The sequence below is a fragment of the Salvia splendens genome, chromosome 12 (assembly GCF_004379255.2).
Source record: "Salvia splendens isolate huo1 chromosome 12, SspV2, whole genome shotgun sequence".
Taxonomy (NCBI): Eukaryota; Viridiplantae; Streptophyta; class Magnoliopsida; order Lamiales; family Lamiaceae; genus Salvia; species Salvia splendens.
This window is the reverse complement of record NC_056043.1, coordinates 9464227-9480542: the sequence shown is the minus strand read 5'-3', so window position 1 is coordinate 9480542 and position 16316 is coordinate 9464227. Positions and strand designations below refer to the sequence as shown.

At 39.6% G+C, this 16316-nt stretch overlaps 2 protein-coding genes across 5 annotated transcripts; both read right to left on the bottom strand.

Moving 5' to 3' along the window:
* Window positions 1-124: 124 nt before the first annotated feature.
* LOC121756841 (glucan endo-1,3-beta-glucosidase 2-like) lies at window positions 125-3180 on the bottom strand. Of its 3 annotated transcripts, XM_042152248.1 has the most exons (4): window positions 3041-3180; window positions 510-1763; window positions 341-368; window positions 125-287 (listed from the first exon to the last, which is right to left on the bottom strand). In XM_042152248.1, exons 1-4 carry the CDS (start codon window positions 3102-3104, stop codon window positions 125-127), a joined length of 1509 nt encoding a protein of 502 aa, XP_042008182.1. In that variant the 5' UTR covers window positions 3105-3180. The 3 variants fall into 3 exon arrangements, with proteins under 3 accessions (XP_042008182.1, XP_042008180.1, XP_042008179.1); XM_042152246.1 differs by lacking the exon at window positions 3041-3180 and adding an exon at window positions 2077-2977 and having other exon boundaries at window positions 149-368; XM_042152245.1 differs by lacking the exon at window positions 3041-3180 and adding an exon at window positions 1941-2067 and having other exon boundaries at window positions 149-368.
* Window positions 3181-12262: 9082 nt separating this feature from the next.
* On the bottom strand, window positions 12263-15149 carry LOC121756831 (protein TIFY 7-like). 2 transcript variants are annotated; one of them, XM_042152231.1, is made up of 7 exons: window positions 14918-15149; window positions 14190-14278; window positions 13747-13838; window positions 13548-13638; window positions 13129-13453; window positions 12883-12940; window positions 12263-12508 (listed from the first exon to the last, which is right to left on the bottom strand). In XM_042152231.1, the coding sequence occupies exons 1-7, from the start codon at window positions 15000-15002 to the stop codon at window positions 12379-12381; spliced, it is 870 nt and encodes a 289-aa protein (XP_042008165.1). In that variant the 5' UTR covers window positions 15003-15149; the 3' UTR covers window positions 12263-12378. The 2 variants fall into 2 exon arrangements, with proteins under 2 accessions (XP_042008165.1, XP_042008166.1); XM_042152232.1 differs by having other exon boundaries at window positions 13747-13835.
* Window positions 15150-16316: the final 1167 nt, after the last annotated feature.

Genomic DNA, 16316 nt, shown 5'->3' with positions numbered 1-16316 from the left:
ACTCCCAGCTACTCATACAAGGATATTCTCACCCCTAACTCTTCTGCAGAGAACAAAATCAGGTGCTGGACTATCTTAGGGTTTGAAGTACGACTTAGTCGGAGACATGAAGCTGGATATATAATTACAAATATACGACACTCCATAACACAAAACCAAGTAGCAGTACTAGAGTGTGCCTGTAAGAATCTTTGCTGCACAAATAGCGCGAATGACCACCAGACACCGTGGTATTGGATGATGGAGCGATGGATGAGGTGTTTGTGAAGGTGCTGTTTCTTCCAGCACTGCATGAAGAGATAAATTTCTAAGAAATTTATATGTTGTGATGAATCAGTACCATCCCGAAAAAATGCAAGAACCATGACCTGCAACATGACAAAGCAGCCTGTTGTTAGATACTCAAGTCATAGATAATTAGCAGCATAGGCTTAAAATTAACATTATCTTGGATTTTTTCATTACTGTTGCAAAAATGTTATCAAGACTAAATGTTTTGATGGACTTACTTGAGTCCGTTGTGGTGATGGTAGCTACGCCATTAAAGTTACAGGTCCCCTCACCCATTGCCATCCGGTGATAGTATACATCAAAAGCATACGAAGCATGGGCAGCAACAGTATCAGGTTCATAGCATGGCTGCCCCTGCAATAAAGGAGAGCAATCAACTTTGCCTGGCCCACATGCCCAATCCAATGCTGCCTGTAACATCTTCCTGTCAGCGCCTTCCCTTGCAACACAATAAGTTTGATTCGTAGTGTCGTTTGCCAACACAGTCCCTGAGCCGGTCAGGCGCAGTATATAAACCGGAACCCCATTGCCATCAAAGAGCCCCCAGTTCTTCTCTGAAATGGGTCCCAGCCTAAGATCCTCATTGTATAGCTCATAAATATAAGTACTAACAGCAATTCCAGGATGTTTTGGGCTTCCCGTGTTATTGAGAATGTGCCTGATGAGGTTACTATTGTAAGTGTTGGCGTTATCGGCAGTGGCATCTGGCTCGGAAGCGTCACCCTTGGAAGGCCAGCCTGACTCGGTCACTACAACGGGAATGTTAGTGAAGTTCAGATTCGATGTTGCAAAATACGCTGCATCAACAACAGCATCAAAGACATTGATGTAGTGAAGGAGCGTGTTGAGATCAACAGCTTCCTTGGTTGGAAGAAGTGGCCGGAATAGAGCATAGTCCAAAGAAATGGCACCATTGGCTTTCATGTAGTCGTAGTAAGGATAAACATTTAGCATAAGATAAGAGTCTGTAGATTGCAAAAACTTGAGCAATGGCACCATGACGGGTTCCCATGAGCGATTAAAGAAAGCTTGAGAGGGTGGGAACGGGTCAAGGATTATGGAAGACGAGTGTGGAGTGGAAACTTTAATGCGGGAGCCAAGATTAGAAGCCATGAGGGCAGAATGAATAAAACTCATCGCGGAGACGAGAACTGGAGCAGCATTGGGAAGTGTGGTTAGAACTTCAGAGCCAACTGCTATCGCAGTTATGTTAGTGGCAGGGACATAAGCAAGAATATTGCGAGAAACCCAATTGGCCGCAGTGGTATTAGACTGCCCGATGCCTAAAAGTTGATCATTAGGCACGGATACAGTAACATGTATACCGGTATTAGCAAGTGCTAGTAGCATTGCTCTGCCGGCATCAAAAAGCCTTACATGTCGGATTTGCTGAGACTTCAAAAGGGCCACCACTTGGGTCGGGTCTGGCATGTTGGAGAGGGCAGTTCCTATGTTTACGCCGATGAAAGCAGCTGCAGATGAGGAACCAACACATTAAGATGATTTCTGATTGCTTTATAAACTCAGATCTTGCCATAACTGCTGAAGTTGCTTGGATCTTATAAACTCACAATTAGCCGAATATAGATATATATTACCATGCTTAGATGATCTTTCTAAACTTTATAAACCAGTTAAAAATTGAATACCTAAACCAAGTCATAGCTTGTGGAGGTAAGAAGCCAATGACATGATTTCGACTCTCACAGCAAGAACAACCAACTTATCAAGCTAACTTCAACCTAAAGAATCAGAATTCCTGACTGCGAAAGAAAGTCATCACACCTCAACATTTTCAAATTCGAAACACGGCTATTACTTGAACCTCGTAACATTAAACGACAGCTACCATTTTATTTCAACCGGGGGTGCTTCCATTCCATGATATAAAATGTCCCAAAAACTGGATTTCTCAAAAGTAACTGATCTCTCCATGTCACACACCATGAGGTGATGATCTATCCAAGAGACATTATCTACAAAAGGAAAGTTGCAACTACTCTTATTACCTAATACTCCCTCCGTCCCCCAATTTGAGTCACTCTTTTCCATTTTGGGCCGTCCCCCAATAAGAGTCACTCTTCCCACTTACCATTTTTGGACATCAAAATTACCCTTCATTACACCAAAAGTCAAAGGGGCCACACATTTCACTACCTAACTCCATTTATTACACCACACATTCAAACTTTTCCTTAAAACTCGTGTCAAGTCAAAGAGTGACTCAAATTGGGGGACGGAGGGAGTAATGCACTAACTTAAAAACAAAACTTGAAAGCAGCTGGCAGACAGTTATGGAAAGCACTAGTTATGAGCGCCATTTAATTAAACAAACTACAAAATCTCAAGTTATCCCTAACCACATGGCTAAACATTAAGATGGGACAATCCAAAGCAACAATAACATGAGTATTCACACATCAATGTGGGTGTGTGTAGAAATGCACGGTGAAATCAAATCATGTGAATTTGGTGTGGGGTCGAGATGACCACATAGAATCTTTGGTACTACTACAGTGCATGTCCAAAAGAAAAGTAACATGAGCTGGTTAGCAATAAAGAAAATTTCCGTTGTGGTCTGAAACAAATTTAATCAAGGATTTTCATTTCATTCAAGAAACAAGATACACCAAATCCAAACAGCAATAAATCACAGCACTTAATCACATAGATAAATGGAACTATATATGAGCTCAAATAGAAATCCATCAATAAAACAACTTTTCAAATAAAAATTGAAAGAAGCTACCTTCTTCATCAGCATAAGTAGCAGAAATTGCCATCAAGATAAGAGCAAGAAAAAATAACCCCATTTGGTGAAATGTTTCAACTGCAAAGCTTCAAACTTGGAAAACCGAGAGCAAAGTGCCCACACTATTTTAGCATAAACCTCAGAGAAATAGGCAAAGAAAATAGGCGGGTAAGAGGGGTTTGCAATTGCTACAACTGTACTAGTAATTGAGTGAGGAGAGTTAGACGTAGGAATAGCCCAGCAATAGCTCAGCCATAGCCTAGCCACTGCCACATCATCAGCACTAAAAATCCTCCTGCCACATCATAAATAGCCCAGACATAGCCTAGCCACATCATAAATAGCCCAGCCACATCAATAGCCACATCACTAATAACAATTATATAAAATGACATAATTAACAATCACACAATATACGGAATTTAATTTACTAGACATATACGGGAAATATTAATAATACGATTAAAAATTTAAAAAGTACAATAATTTAAAAATATTACAATAATTTAAAAAAAAAGTACAATAATTAAAAAAAAGTACAATAATTCACTCCTCGTCGCCGTCGTCGTCTCCTCCGTCGCTGTCGCCACCATCGCCTCCGCCTCCGTCGCCTCTACTCCCGGCAGCTTCCCTCCGTGCCGCCTCCAAATCCTCCTGCATGCTTAGGAGCAATGTTTGAAGCAAACTCTTCTCCACGGGGTCCACCGCCGCCCGCCATTCGGCCATCGTCTTGACCATCTGAGCGCGAGTTTGTTGACGCGCGAAGAATTTGAGATCCGCTGTGGATTGGCCAAGGGGGATGCCGACTGGACCTCCTGTGCCCAACCGGGCGAGTACGGCGAGCAAACGAACGAGGGGTCGGGACCTCCTGGGCCGTCTCAGGGAGGTCGTGGGAACCACCGCTACTGCCACTGAAATCACCGGAATAGTTCAGCCGTTGCTTCTTCGGCCAGCCAGAGTCGACACCTACTCGGAACTTCTCGGAGTCGTTCAGCACAAGATAGCAGTTCCAGTAGGTGAAGTCCTTGTACACCCCCTTCAGGGGAAAGGCTTTCTCCGCTATCCTCCTGCAGTCGTCCTCAGTTTGCCCACTGCTCATCATGCGGAGGGCGTTGGTGTACAAGCCCGAAAATCGGGAGACCGCAACCCTGATTCGGTCCCACGCCTTCCGGCAATCCTCCCCATTGCGTGGCCTCCCCTCCGGGCAAAACCTCTGGTAGGCTGCTGCTATCTTGCCCCACAAGTTGACGATCCTCTGGTTGTTCGAAACGAGAGGATCGTCGCAAACACTCACCCACGCCTTGGACAGCGCGACGTTCTCTGCGTCCGTCCACCTCCTTCGTACCGCGTTGTCGTCCTCACCCGGCTGCGAGGACTCGCCGACCCTTTTCCCCTTGCCTTTCTTCTTTGGGGCGCCCCGACCCCGCCCTGCGCCCCCCGTTTGAACGGGAGCATCCGGAATACCGGAAAGATCTATCCCCAAGTCATCGAAGGAGAAAGTGTCAAACTGGGCCGGAGGCGCAGCCTCCGTTGGCGTCGATGTGTGCGACGAACCAGTCGAAAAATCAACACTGGGGCGATAGACGTCCCCCGGCGTCCCCTGTGTCGCCGGTACCCCCCGGCATCATCTGCATTCCGGGTGCCCACCCCGGCATCTGGACACTGGGTGCCCACCCCGACATCGCCGGAAACGCCCCCGGCGGACTCCCCCCCGCTGGTATCCCGGGCATCATCTGCTGCCACGGGTACATGTTGTAGTATGGGTGCATCTGACTCGGGTGCATCTGACTCCATCCACCTCCCACGGGGATCGGGGGAGTTTGAGATCCGCTACTCCCTGAAGTAGGCTCGTTGTTGAGATCCATTTACCGTTGTTGATCTTGTACAGAAATTTAGATAGAAAGAGTACTCCCGGACGCTGCAATAGCGCCTAGCGGATCGCCTAGCGCACCGCCTAGCGCCGCGGAACCGCCGAGCGCTAGGCGGTTTTTTTCCGCGAAATCGGCTAGGCGGCTGCAATAGTTCGCTTAGCGCACCGCCTAGTGCCGGCGCTCGGCTAGGCGGTGCGCTAGGCGCTATTGTGGATGCTCTTAGAGAGACTGAGAGAGAATCATTTTTATGTTTACAGCAGTGTCGAATCACTGTCTTGGACTTTGTCAGAAATCACAGTATGGACCATGGAGCATTGATTTTCTACTGCGTACTGTACGTACTTGTTTGAATCAAAAATTTTTTATTTTGACCTCGGCCATTTATTTTTCTTTTTATAACAGAGGATTCACTTTCACGAGCAAATGATAGCGGATCTTTATTTTATACTTCATCCGTCATATGTTATTTGCACTTTTCATTTAAGACTATAAATTTGGGGTTGATTTTATAGTATAATTAAATTAAAGTTTTAAGTGTAATGAGACATCACTTGATAAATGAGCTCTTAACTTAATCTAACATACTATTAATTAAATGCATTGATTCTAACTTAAACTATAAATAGTGTAAGGAGTTTGTGACGAGCCGAAAAGCAACAGTGCGAGTAACATGAGACGGAGGAAGTATCATTTTTGGTACTCAGTGACAAAAATAACCCTAGATACCAAACATGTGATTTTTTATGGGGAATATTTTTGGAAATTTTCGTTAAATAGTACCAAACATGTGATTATTTTTTTCTTCTTTAGTTTCTTCTTTCTTTTTTCTTCATTTACTTCTTTCTTTTTAGTATTTTATCTTCCTTTCTTCTTTCTTTTTCTCCTTAGTTTATGTTTCCTCTCTTTTTCTTTTCTCTTATTTTTCTTCTTTCTTTTTAGTGTTTTATACATACATCTAACTGTATTAATAATATAAATCAAGAACAAAACACCTAATTAAATTAATTATTTAAATTATTTAAATTAATTAAATATTTTTTATTGAATTATTTTATAGTTGAAATACCTAACTAAAAATATTCAACTCTTAATATCATTATGAATACAATTCATAATTTTAAATATTTATTAAGGCCATATTGATTAGTTATTAATTTAATATAAAATAATAATTATTATTATTATTATTATTATTATTATTATTATTATATAATATTATGTGATTTATAATTTAAATAATTATACTATAATTATTTATTAATTACAACTAGTTTTAGTACGATAACAATAATATTATTACAGTAATTAAATATAATTATAACTATAATTATAAATAAGTATATTTGAATGATATTAAAAAATAGATTAATTATTAATATATAACATCAAAATAATAATATTAATACTCCCTCCGCCCCCAAAGAATATGCACTTTGGGTTCGGCACGAGTTTTAATGTATAATTAGTAAAGTAAGAGAGAGGTAGAGAGAAAAAGTAATTAAAGTATTGTTAGTGGAGAATGTGTCCAACCTAGTTAGAGAGAAAAGACTTTCCAAAATTAGAAAGTGCATATTCTTATGGGACAGACTAAAAAGAAAATAGTGCATATTCTTATGGGATGGAGGGAGTATTGATTAATAATAATAGTATAAATAGTGAGAAGAATGAGAGAAGATATTATAATATCACTTTTGGTACTTAGTTTTGTGTATGCCCAAAATAACCTCAATTACACAAATGGAAAAATGTATTTGTTTAGAGGGCATTTTGGGGTGAAAATTGCATCAGGTACCAAAAATGTGATTTATAGGTACCAAAAACGATATAAAATAAAGATCAGGTACCATCTATGTGCGAAAGTGAAAGATCAAGTACTATTTATGTAGTTCACTCTTTCTAATAATATAGTACTCTCGTCCGTTGCCCATTACGAGTCTCATTTGAGTTCGACACGAGATTTAAGAAAAATGCAAGTGGATGAAAAAAGATAATGGAATGGGAGGTGAATGAGTTAGTGGAAAGTGGAGTCAATCTACCATTTATGAGAAAAGTAAACCGGACTCTTAATGATGGACGGACTAAAATTGTCAATTGGGACTCCTAATAGCACTGGCAATGGTGGACGATCGCCACCACCGAGCGATCGGCCACCCTATCACCCATCATCAGCCTCCAGTGTGGGGAAGGAGCCGATCACCCAGCCCCAACCCCTCCGCCCTTGCGCCGATCTAGCAGCCTAGTCGATCCGCCATCGCTCCCCATCGGCCGATCTCGGTGCCCATTGTTGACATTTTTCTTTATGTTATTTTATTTTATTCACTTTTTATCCCCTATATAAATCCAATTCCCATCAATTTTTTCAATGTTTGCCTCCTCTTATGTGTGCTTTCGTTGTTTTCTATGTTTTTATTTATCTTTATCTTGTTTTTTTTCTATGTAGGATGTTTTATTTTGTTTTTAATCAAATTTGTTTTTTTTTATTATTTACATTGTCTTTAATTTATATTAATAACTAAATGTGAAATATATAAAAATAGTGCTGATGTGGAAATGAGATAGGCTCTGAGACGGGTTTCCATTGTAGGGAGATATGCTCTTAGATGGGCTGCTGACGTGACATGACCATATTGAGATAGGCTCTTAGATGAGCTCCAGATTTTAGGCCACCACTGTGAGTGCCCTAAGAGCAACACAATGGTGGCCGATCGCCACCGCAGAGCAATCGGCCACCTTATCGACGTTGATCGGCATTGTGGTGTGGGGGCTGATCTCCCATCCCCAACGGCTCTTCCCTCGCGCCGATGCATCGTCCCAGTTGATGCACATATCGGCCCTGCGATGGGCCTCCATTGCAGGGGCTCGGGCCGATCGAGGTGCTGATATCCTTTTTTAAAATTTAATTCATCTCATCTACCCACTATATATACCTCATTTCGCATCAATTCACATTCATCTCTATCCAATCTCAATTTTTTACTTCTCTCTAGCAAAATGAATTCTGATGAGTCCACTAATTCCGCCGATGGAAACCAGTTTGCCGACCAAGGAGGTCAGTTTTCAAACTTGCTTGCGTGAAACCAATTTTTCGGCAGCGGCCAATTTCCTGGGGGAAACATGTTTGGAGTGGGAAACCAATTCTCCAAGTTTGGGATGAGGGGAAACCGGATTTCATGCCAAGGGTCGGCTGTGTCGCTCCTGTTAGACCGATGAACACATCGAGTTCCGGCGACGATGTCTACCGCCCAACGATGTGCCCAAGTGTGTTTGGTACTCCCGGGACTGACGAATCCCTCGGGACTGAGGAATCCACTTTTCAACTTGAAACCCAACTTCTGCACCGACGAGTACGAGATGTCCGGCATGGAGCCATCTCTTCCTAGGCCGAAGGCGAAGGCGGCAAAGGGGAAGAAGAAAGAGAAAGTGGGGGCGACGTCTGAGGGTGGGTGGACGAGGAGTACCTACTCCATAGAGGAGTTAATTGCTCTTGCTCGTTGTTGGGAAGATATCTCTGAGGACCCGGTTGTAGCCAACTATCAGGGCGAGTGCGGTTTCTGGGGGCGTATCACGCAAAGATACAAACAAGTCAGGCTTAAAGGAGCCCCGACATACAAGCCCGGCGATCTACGCAAGCATTGGAAACGCCTGACGTTCGAGTTTGCTAAATTTCACGGTATTTACGATGGCAACTTGAGGGACATGCGTAGCGGAGAGAACGAATTCTCCGTCAGAGAGTTGTCGCTGAAGGAGTTTAAGGCCATTGTCAATGGAAAAGGGTTTAAGTACTGGGAAACATATCATTAACTGAAGACTTTCCCCAAATTCAAAACGGGTATGTCAGAGGCGTTGCAGAGAAGATCGGTGAAGACGCGCTTGACGGTCTCCGGGAGCTACAGAGCTGCGAACCGGACCCTATCGACTTGTCAGAGGACCAAATGCCCAATGAGCCTACTCCCCAGCGTCCAATCGGCGGGAAAACAACGAAGGCAGGGAAAGGGAGGGCAAAGTCTAGCGGGACGGATACCCAATCCGCACCGGTCCAGGACGACAGTGCATTGGGCAATGCCGCCTTCGCACAATCGATGGTGGGCTTCTACGGCATGTACATGAAAGCCAAGCATCGAGCTGTGAAAAAATACATATGGAACACCATCCAAGGGATGAAGAGAAAGATGGGTCTAGTCGAGGAGGACGAGCCGGAACCCGAATCCGATTGATGTGTGTTGCCGTTGTTGTCTATGTTTTTATCTATCTTTATCTTGATTTTTTTAATGTAGGATTTTTATTTATTTTAATGAAATTTGTTTTTTTAAATTACGTTGTCTTTAATTTACACCAACAATTAAAAGTGAAATACTCCATTTGTCCGCCATTAGGAGCCAAATTTCTTGGGGTCACGGGTTTTAAGAAATGTTAAGAAAAGTAGGTGAAAAAAGTTAGTGAAATATGGGTATCACTTATATATAAGTTTTAAATGAAATATGAGTGGAATGAGTTAGTGGAATGTGAGACCCTATTTTCATTTATCGTAAAAGTGAACCGGGACTCCTATTCATGGACAGACTAAAATGGAAAAACGGAACTCCTATTCACGGACGGAGGAAGTATATAAAAATAGTGTTGATGTGGAAATGAGATGAGCTCTGGGATAGGATTTGAGATAGGCTGTCATTGCAGGGAGATAGACTCTAAAATGGACTACTGACGTGTTATAAGGAAATAGAGATAGGTTCTGAGATGACCTCCGAATATAAGGCCCTTATTGTGAATGCGCTAATACTAAACTAATGAAGTAGTACTATACCTAAATTTGTAGAGGTAATGAATTAATGATTGAATTAATAATTTAGTGGTACTCGTTTAAAACAATCCAGTGCTCTGAATTATTGTTGTTAAACCAAACTAAATTTCGGTAGAATAATTATTTTGTAAATTAATTATGATTTTTCATTAACAGTAAATAACTATTTTATTTAGTTTTTATAATTATATTTATAGATCTTAACATTTTTCATTATAATTTATTATAAATTAATACTCCATATATATAAGGAAAGCTCGTACAATATTCTTACAGTTTCATTTACATATCTTAATGTCTGCATTAAATTAGAATAAGATAATTAACCGTAGATGGAGAGACATTAAAAATATTACTCCTTGTACCTTAAAAAAATAGATACAATTGGTATAACACGAGTTTTAATGTATAATTGATAAGTATAAGAGATATAGAAGAAAAAAGTCATTCCTACGTCTCATAATAAGAGTCACACTTGGTGTGGACACGAGTTTTAAAAAAATGTAAAGAAAAGTGGAATATGAGGTCCACTTTTTTATATTGATTATATAATAGAATGCGAGTGAAGTGAGTTAGTGGATTGTGAGACCCACTTACCATTGATAGTAAAGTAAAATGTGACTCTTATTATGAGACAGATCAAAATGACAAAATATGACTCTTATTGTGAGATGGAGAGAGTAATTAGAATACTCCCTCCGTCCCGGACTACTCGCACATTTCCTTTTCGGCACGAAGATTAAGGAATGAGTGTATAGCAAAGTCAACAATTGCGGCTGTAGGTGATAATTTTTACTAAAAATGGAAAGAGTGCAAATAATTTGGGACGCCCAGAAAGGAAATAAGTGCAAGTAGTCCGGGACGGAGGGAGTATGTTAGTGGAGAATTCAGGGGCAGCGTCGGGAATTTATAGGGATGTGGGCAAATTTAAGAATTTTAAGAATTTGAGGAGGGTCATTTAGTAAGAGATTAAAAGAAATAAAATTTATACTCTCTCCGTCCGCAATAGGAGTCCCTTTTTTCAATTTGGTCCATCCGCGAATTGGAGTCCCAGTTCATAATTACCATAAATGGTAAAGAAGTCTCACATTCCACTAACTCATTACACTCACATACTCCCTCTGTCCCATTAAATATGCAACATTTGGTTTTCGGCATGAGATTTTATGTAGTGTTGTTTTGTGAGTTAATGTAGAGAGAGTAAAGTAAGAGAGAAGAAAAAAGTAGAGAGAGTGTTGTTTCCATTTTTAGAAACGTTTCATTTTTAATGGGACAATCCAAAAAGAAAAACGTTTCATTTTTAATGGGACAGAAGGAGTATCATTTAAAATTAATATATACAAGTGAGACCCATTTTCCAATAACTTTTTTTCATCCATTTTTTTAACAAATTTTAAAACTCGTGCCGAAAAGAAATGCGACTCATATTTGCGGATGGATGGAGTAATTAATAGATATACATGTGTTGGAAGATGAGGAGTGACAAATGTCCCACCTATGCATAATGTAGATCCGCTCTTAGGGAGATTGGGGCCACCACATTAAAGATAATGAAGTTGCCAAAAATAGAAGTGAACTATTTTTATTGAATAGACCAAAATGGACATAAAGTATATGAAGACTTTAGGTTATATTATTAGTTCCGTAAAAATTTTTGTAATAATAAAACGAAAATCTAACATTATATAGAAACCATAATTCTTAGCTCAACTTAACTGGATTGGATTGATTTTGTGTCACAAATATAGTCGGAATGTCAATCTTTTGTTAGATTATCTAACAGATGAATAGTATTCATATAAAAATTATACTCTTAAATCTAGAAATGACTGATCAAGTTCTTATATCAAAAAATAAAATTTATGTACTTTCATTCATATTAAAATTATTTGAGTTAAGTACCAAAGGGGTGTGCCGACAGTTGCAAATCCGAGCGAAGCCGAACAGTCCATAACTAACTCGACAACATGTTTGGTTAGTTTTTATCGTTTTTCACATTTTTTTACCAAACTAGGCTACTAACCGTCATCCTAGTTCGAATATATTGGAACTGGACCGATGAAACCGATAAGACTGTTCTAGTTCAAACCGAAAACATAACTGCCATTTCCGATCTGATTACTGCTAACCATGCATCCCTACCCTATACGAGGACATTGAGGAGAAATGTGTAGAGAGAAAAAAAAGTTTAAGCTAGCCAGATCCATCACTGCCACTCAATTTCCACTCAACGACCACCAATTATTGATTGTTGTCACATGCAAAATGTGGATTTATAAATAACCAATGAGCTGTCATGCCTCACTCATTCAACTTCAAAAATATGCATACATTATGAGTTTTATCAGCCACAGTTTAATAGTAGTAAAAAACATAAACAGAATGTATTCGCAATAATTCAACCTAATAGTTCAAATGTGGATCTCAAACACCAAACACTGAGCCATGATGTAGTTCTAGATCATCTAGAGTTGGCATTAGATACAAATAAGGTAGTTTGCCTACCAAGAGTGGCATTTTTTAGAAATAATATTACAACAACTTAGGGAATTATACAACATATATATATATATATATATAGCCAAATTCATAAACGTTAGATCCAGAACCAGAATGCAAGCTATTAATACAAATTTCAGAGTTTATTAGCTACATAAGAGAAGATCTCACATATTACACTCAGTGACCGAACTAGAGAAGGTCGACGTAGCTGAGAATCCAAAATCATTCGACTCTGGCATTTTACAATCCGCCGTCTTCTTGCCCTGGTTGTATGGTGCCGCTGCGCTCACCACCCTTCAAGAAAATGCAACCACCAACTTAATGTTTGTTCACTCAAACCGCAACTATAGCCAGTCCAAGAAGAGAAGGAAAAATAGAAGAAACCAGTCTCTAATGTGCATAAGCAGCATAATTTACACAAAAAATTATCCTACTGCAAAAGGGATATTTAGTGCTGGTACATGAATGTGACTAAACATATTAAGAAAAAATGTTCCAAAGAAAGCAAAAACCTTAAATAGAAAAATGGGAAAAAAGGAATAGTAATACATTTATTGTCTTTCCCCATAAGAAATACTCCCTATGATATAGTATAACGCTAGCCATGTGCATTTGATTTAGGGTATATGTTTGATTTTTTCTTAGGAAAAGAGATTCAACAAAGTTACCTCTCCTTACGCTTCTCCAGAAATCTAGCCAGTGATGCTTTCCTTGCCTGTGGAACAGCTGTGAAAAAAGAACATTTTAATTCATGTACATAGCACTTCTCCATAGGATGACACAGGGAGATGGATAGAGACGAATTGGTAACGTAAAGTAAATTACTGAGCATTTGGTGCAACAATAGTAAACTTCAGGTTCAACAGAAGACGATGACATAGCAATATTTCATCTGCTGAATTTGAATAACATACCTGATGACATTATAGCAGATGCAGCAACAGATGACATCACTCTAGAAGGTTCAGTATTATTAGCAAGGGCGGGTGACATGCCAGCGGTCTTAGAGACCTTGATGTCATCAATGTTAGTACCCGGAACACCACAATGACCAATGGGGTGAGAAGAAACAGACATAGGGCTTGGGAGTCCAGAACATGGTGGAGTGCTCATGGATTGGTTAGCCAATGGTTGATCTACTGCTGGAGCTTTGGAAGCAGGTGCTTGCATGTGAAGTTTCGATTGGGTCATCATAGATTGGGCATACACATTTCCAGCCAAAAGCATGATTGCTTGAGCCTGGATAATATACCCAGTGAGGAAAATCAATTAGTGCACAGCATATCACAGAAATAAACAGAACAAAAGCGATGTCGTGCAGAGAATGAGGAACCTTCTCAGGGGAAATGTCATCAAAGACACACACTTTTCCACCATAAAAAATAGTCATCTGAGCAGGAGCATTAGAAGCCTTAGAATTGATCCTACAATAAAAAGATAACAGAGAACAAGAAGTTGTTTAAACAGGCACATTTACACCACGACACAATAGATGATGCGAATGAAGTACGAGTCAAGACACTGCAGCTCACCATTGTTCAGTTACTCCAGCATGAGTACTTCCACCAAGAAACTGTGGCTTCATGGAAAATGGACTCATAGAATATGCAGGCTGCCCATTCTGCTGCATAGATCAGATGTTAATCTATAAAGGCAGGTTTTACCATGCATAACTTATTTGCTCTTCACGCCGTGGATCAGATGTTAATTTAAACGCTCAAATTTCCATATATAAAGTTTATTCTATCTTTGTTGCATTTACCAGTTCAATAAATGCAGGTGTTTCCCAAGCACAATATTTGCTATCTAGATACTGAAATATCAAAAGGGAGATAACTCCATGAAGATTAATAATCATGCGACGTCGTGTAGTTAAAGGATGGAACAAAATCAATACATGACCCAAACATGATCAGACCAGAGTCAAATACGACTAAAATATATCTCCAAGGGATGCAAGAAGATCAGATTTTACCTTTGATAGCTTCTCTTGTTTGCACCTCGAAGACATAAACTGAGGGAGGCCAGACGCCTTGTTTGCAGGCCCAGAGCTCCTTGCAAATCCTGACCATTTAATTTTTTTGCAAAAAACAAAACAGCATGTTATAAATCACCACTCCAAGTATAAGTCATCCAGTCATTAACTTTTAGATGTATAACAGAGATCAAAGTTTTCAACATAAATTGAACTATTGAACTTGAAACTTAACACAATTGGACAGATCGGAACAACTATTAAAAGCAAAGAAGATTAACTCTCCTCCCCTTTCTTATGTTTTCTGAAATGAAAAGATTAGTAGCTGAACTGAAATTTGGTCAACTCAGTTGGTGGTTCAGATCTCAGGCAAATTAGAGACGGCAAGCATCATTCCGTTTTTTTAACAGATCAAGACATTTCTAAGGAGAAGACATGAATCAAAAGTGATACCATGATTTGTGTTTAACAAAGCTACCAAAAACTCTCATTAACATGTTTATAAACACAGAAACACCAACAATATTTCTTATACACATCTTCAAATAAGGGAAAAACAAAAACGCCAAAAAACACAGAAAACCTTCAGAAATTTGGAACAAACGCTCTAACAAGTACACCGCGTACAGCTGGGGCAAAGAAATCAAACAAAAAGTCTAAAATTCTCATGAATTTGACCGTGAAATAAACGGAATCTTGTTAGAGCATAAACAGGAGAGAGAAATGACCAGATTGTTCGACGACGCCTTGAACAACCTCTTCCTTAACAGTGGCATCTTTGTAAGGGTTCAACCCCATGAAATCTCTCTCCATATCTCAGAATTTGAAGCGACAAAGAGGTATCAGAAATGAGGAGAATTGTTGAAATTATTTACATATGCATAAAAAGCCTTTCTAAAAGGAAAAGCAAAGAAGTGAAGTGAAGGAATGGTTCAAAGTTGTAACTGTAGTAAATGGAACCACAGAAGATTTTCTAGTTGTGGTGATTGGTGACTCGTTGACATTGACTTTTACCTTAAGTTATTATGCATGAAAAATCGGTAGGTATTCATAAAAATATGTGAAAAATTATCTTTAGATTAGATTAAAGTTTTTACAGTGAGACTGAATTTATTTTACCAAAGTAGAAAAGAAAATATTAATGGATGAACAGTAAGCGACTTACCGGCGCACGGGTTGGCCGGTAATTGATCACATGCGATAATCGATGTCATCACAGCCCACATGTCTCCACGATTTAATCTCTTAACTCAATTTGCCACTGTTGTCCAAAAAAAAAGGAAAACTGTTCAAAATAGTAAAATAATTAATGGAAGTGAAGCAGTGTGCCAATAATACATTTTGGCTAGAAAATCCAACTATATTGCAAATTACAAAAATAATCTTTTGAGATTTTTAAATGTTTTAAAGTTTCACGTAAATTGACTAAACCCTATTCGCTCTTAAATTCTTCATCAGTTGTTGTCTTGTTGATCGACGCAACATATGACTCTTTTGAATTCTCTACAACTATTCTTTTGATTTTGTTTTCTCGTCTTCATCCGATATGATTTTAATAACAGAGAAAGCAACCTCAAAAAGTTAAAGAAGTTGAGTTTTAGAGCATCCACAACGGTGGTGGCCCAGCCCGTGTCCGTTCGCGCTGCTGGCACGGACGTGTCTCGCCTCCGTTGCGCTCTTGCCGCTCGATGTCGAGCAGCGCCGTGCCAGCGAGCAGGACACGTGGCGCGCGGCGATTGGGCAACGGCATAGCCGTTGCCTTTGAATTTTTTTAATTAAAAATCGGTTTTTAATTAAAAAAATTGATAAAAAAAATTTTCACTTCCCAAAAAAATTATATCTGTTTATTACCGTTTTTACCACTTTTTAATTTTTTAATATTTTTTCCCCAAAAATACACACTTTCATCTATAAATACCCTCACTTTCACACCAAAAAATTCACATCAAACTACACAATTCTCATCTTCATTCTCCCATATCCATTCTCATCTTCATTCTCCCATATCCATTCTCATTTTCATTCTCTCATACCCTACAACATAACAATGTCCGGCCAAGGCGATAACCACCCGGCCTCTCACGGTTGGAACCCCGAATGGTTTGGTTCACAACCGTTTCCTAGTCC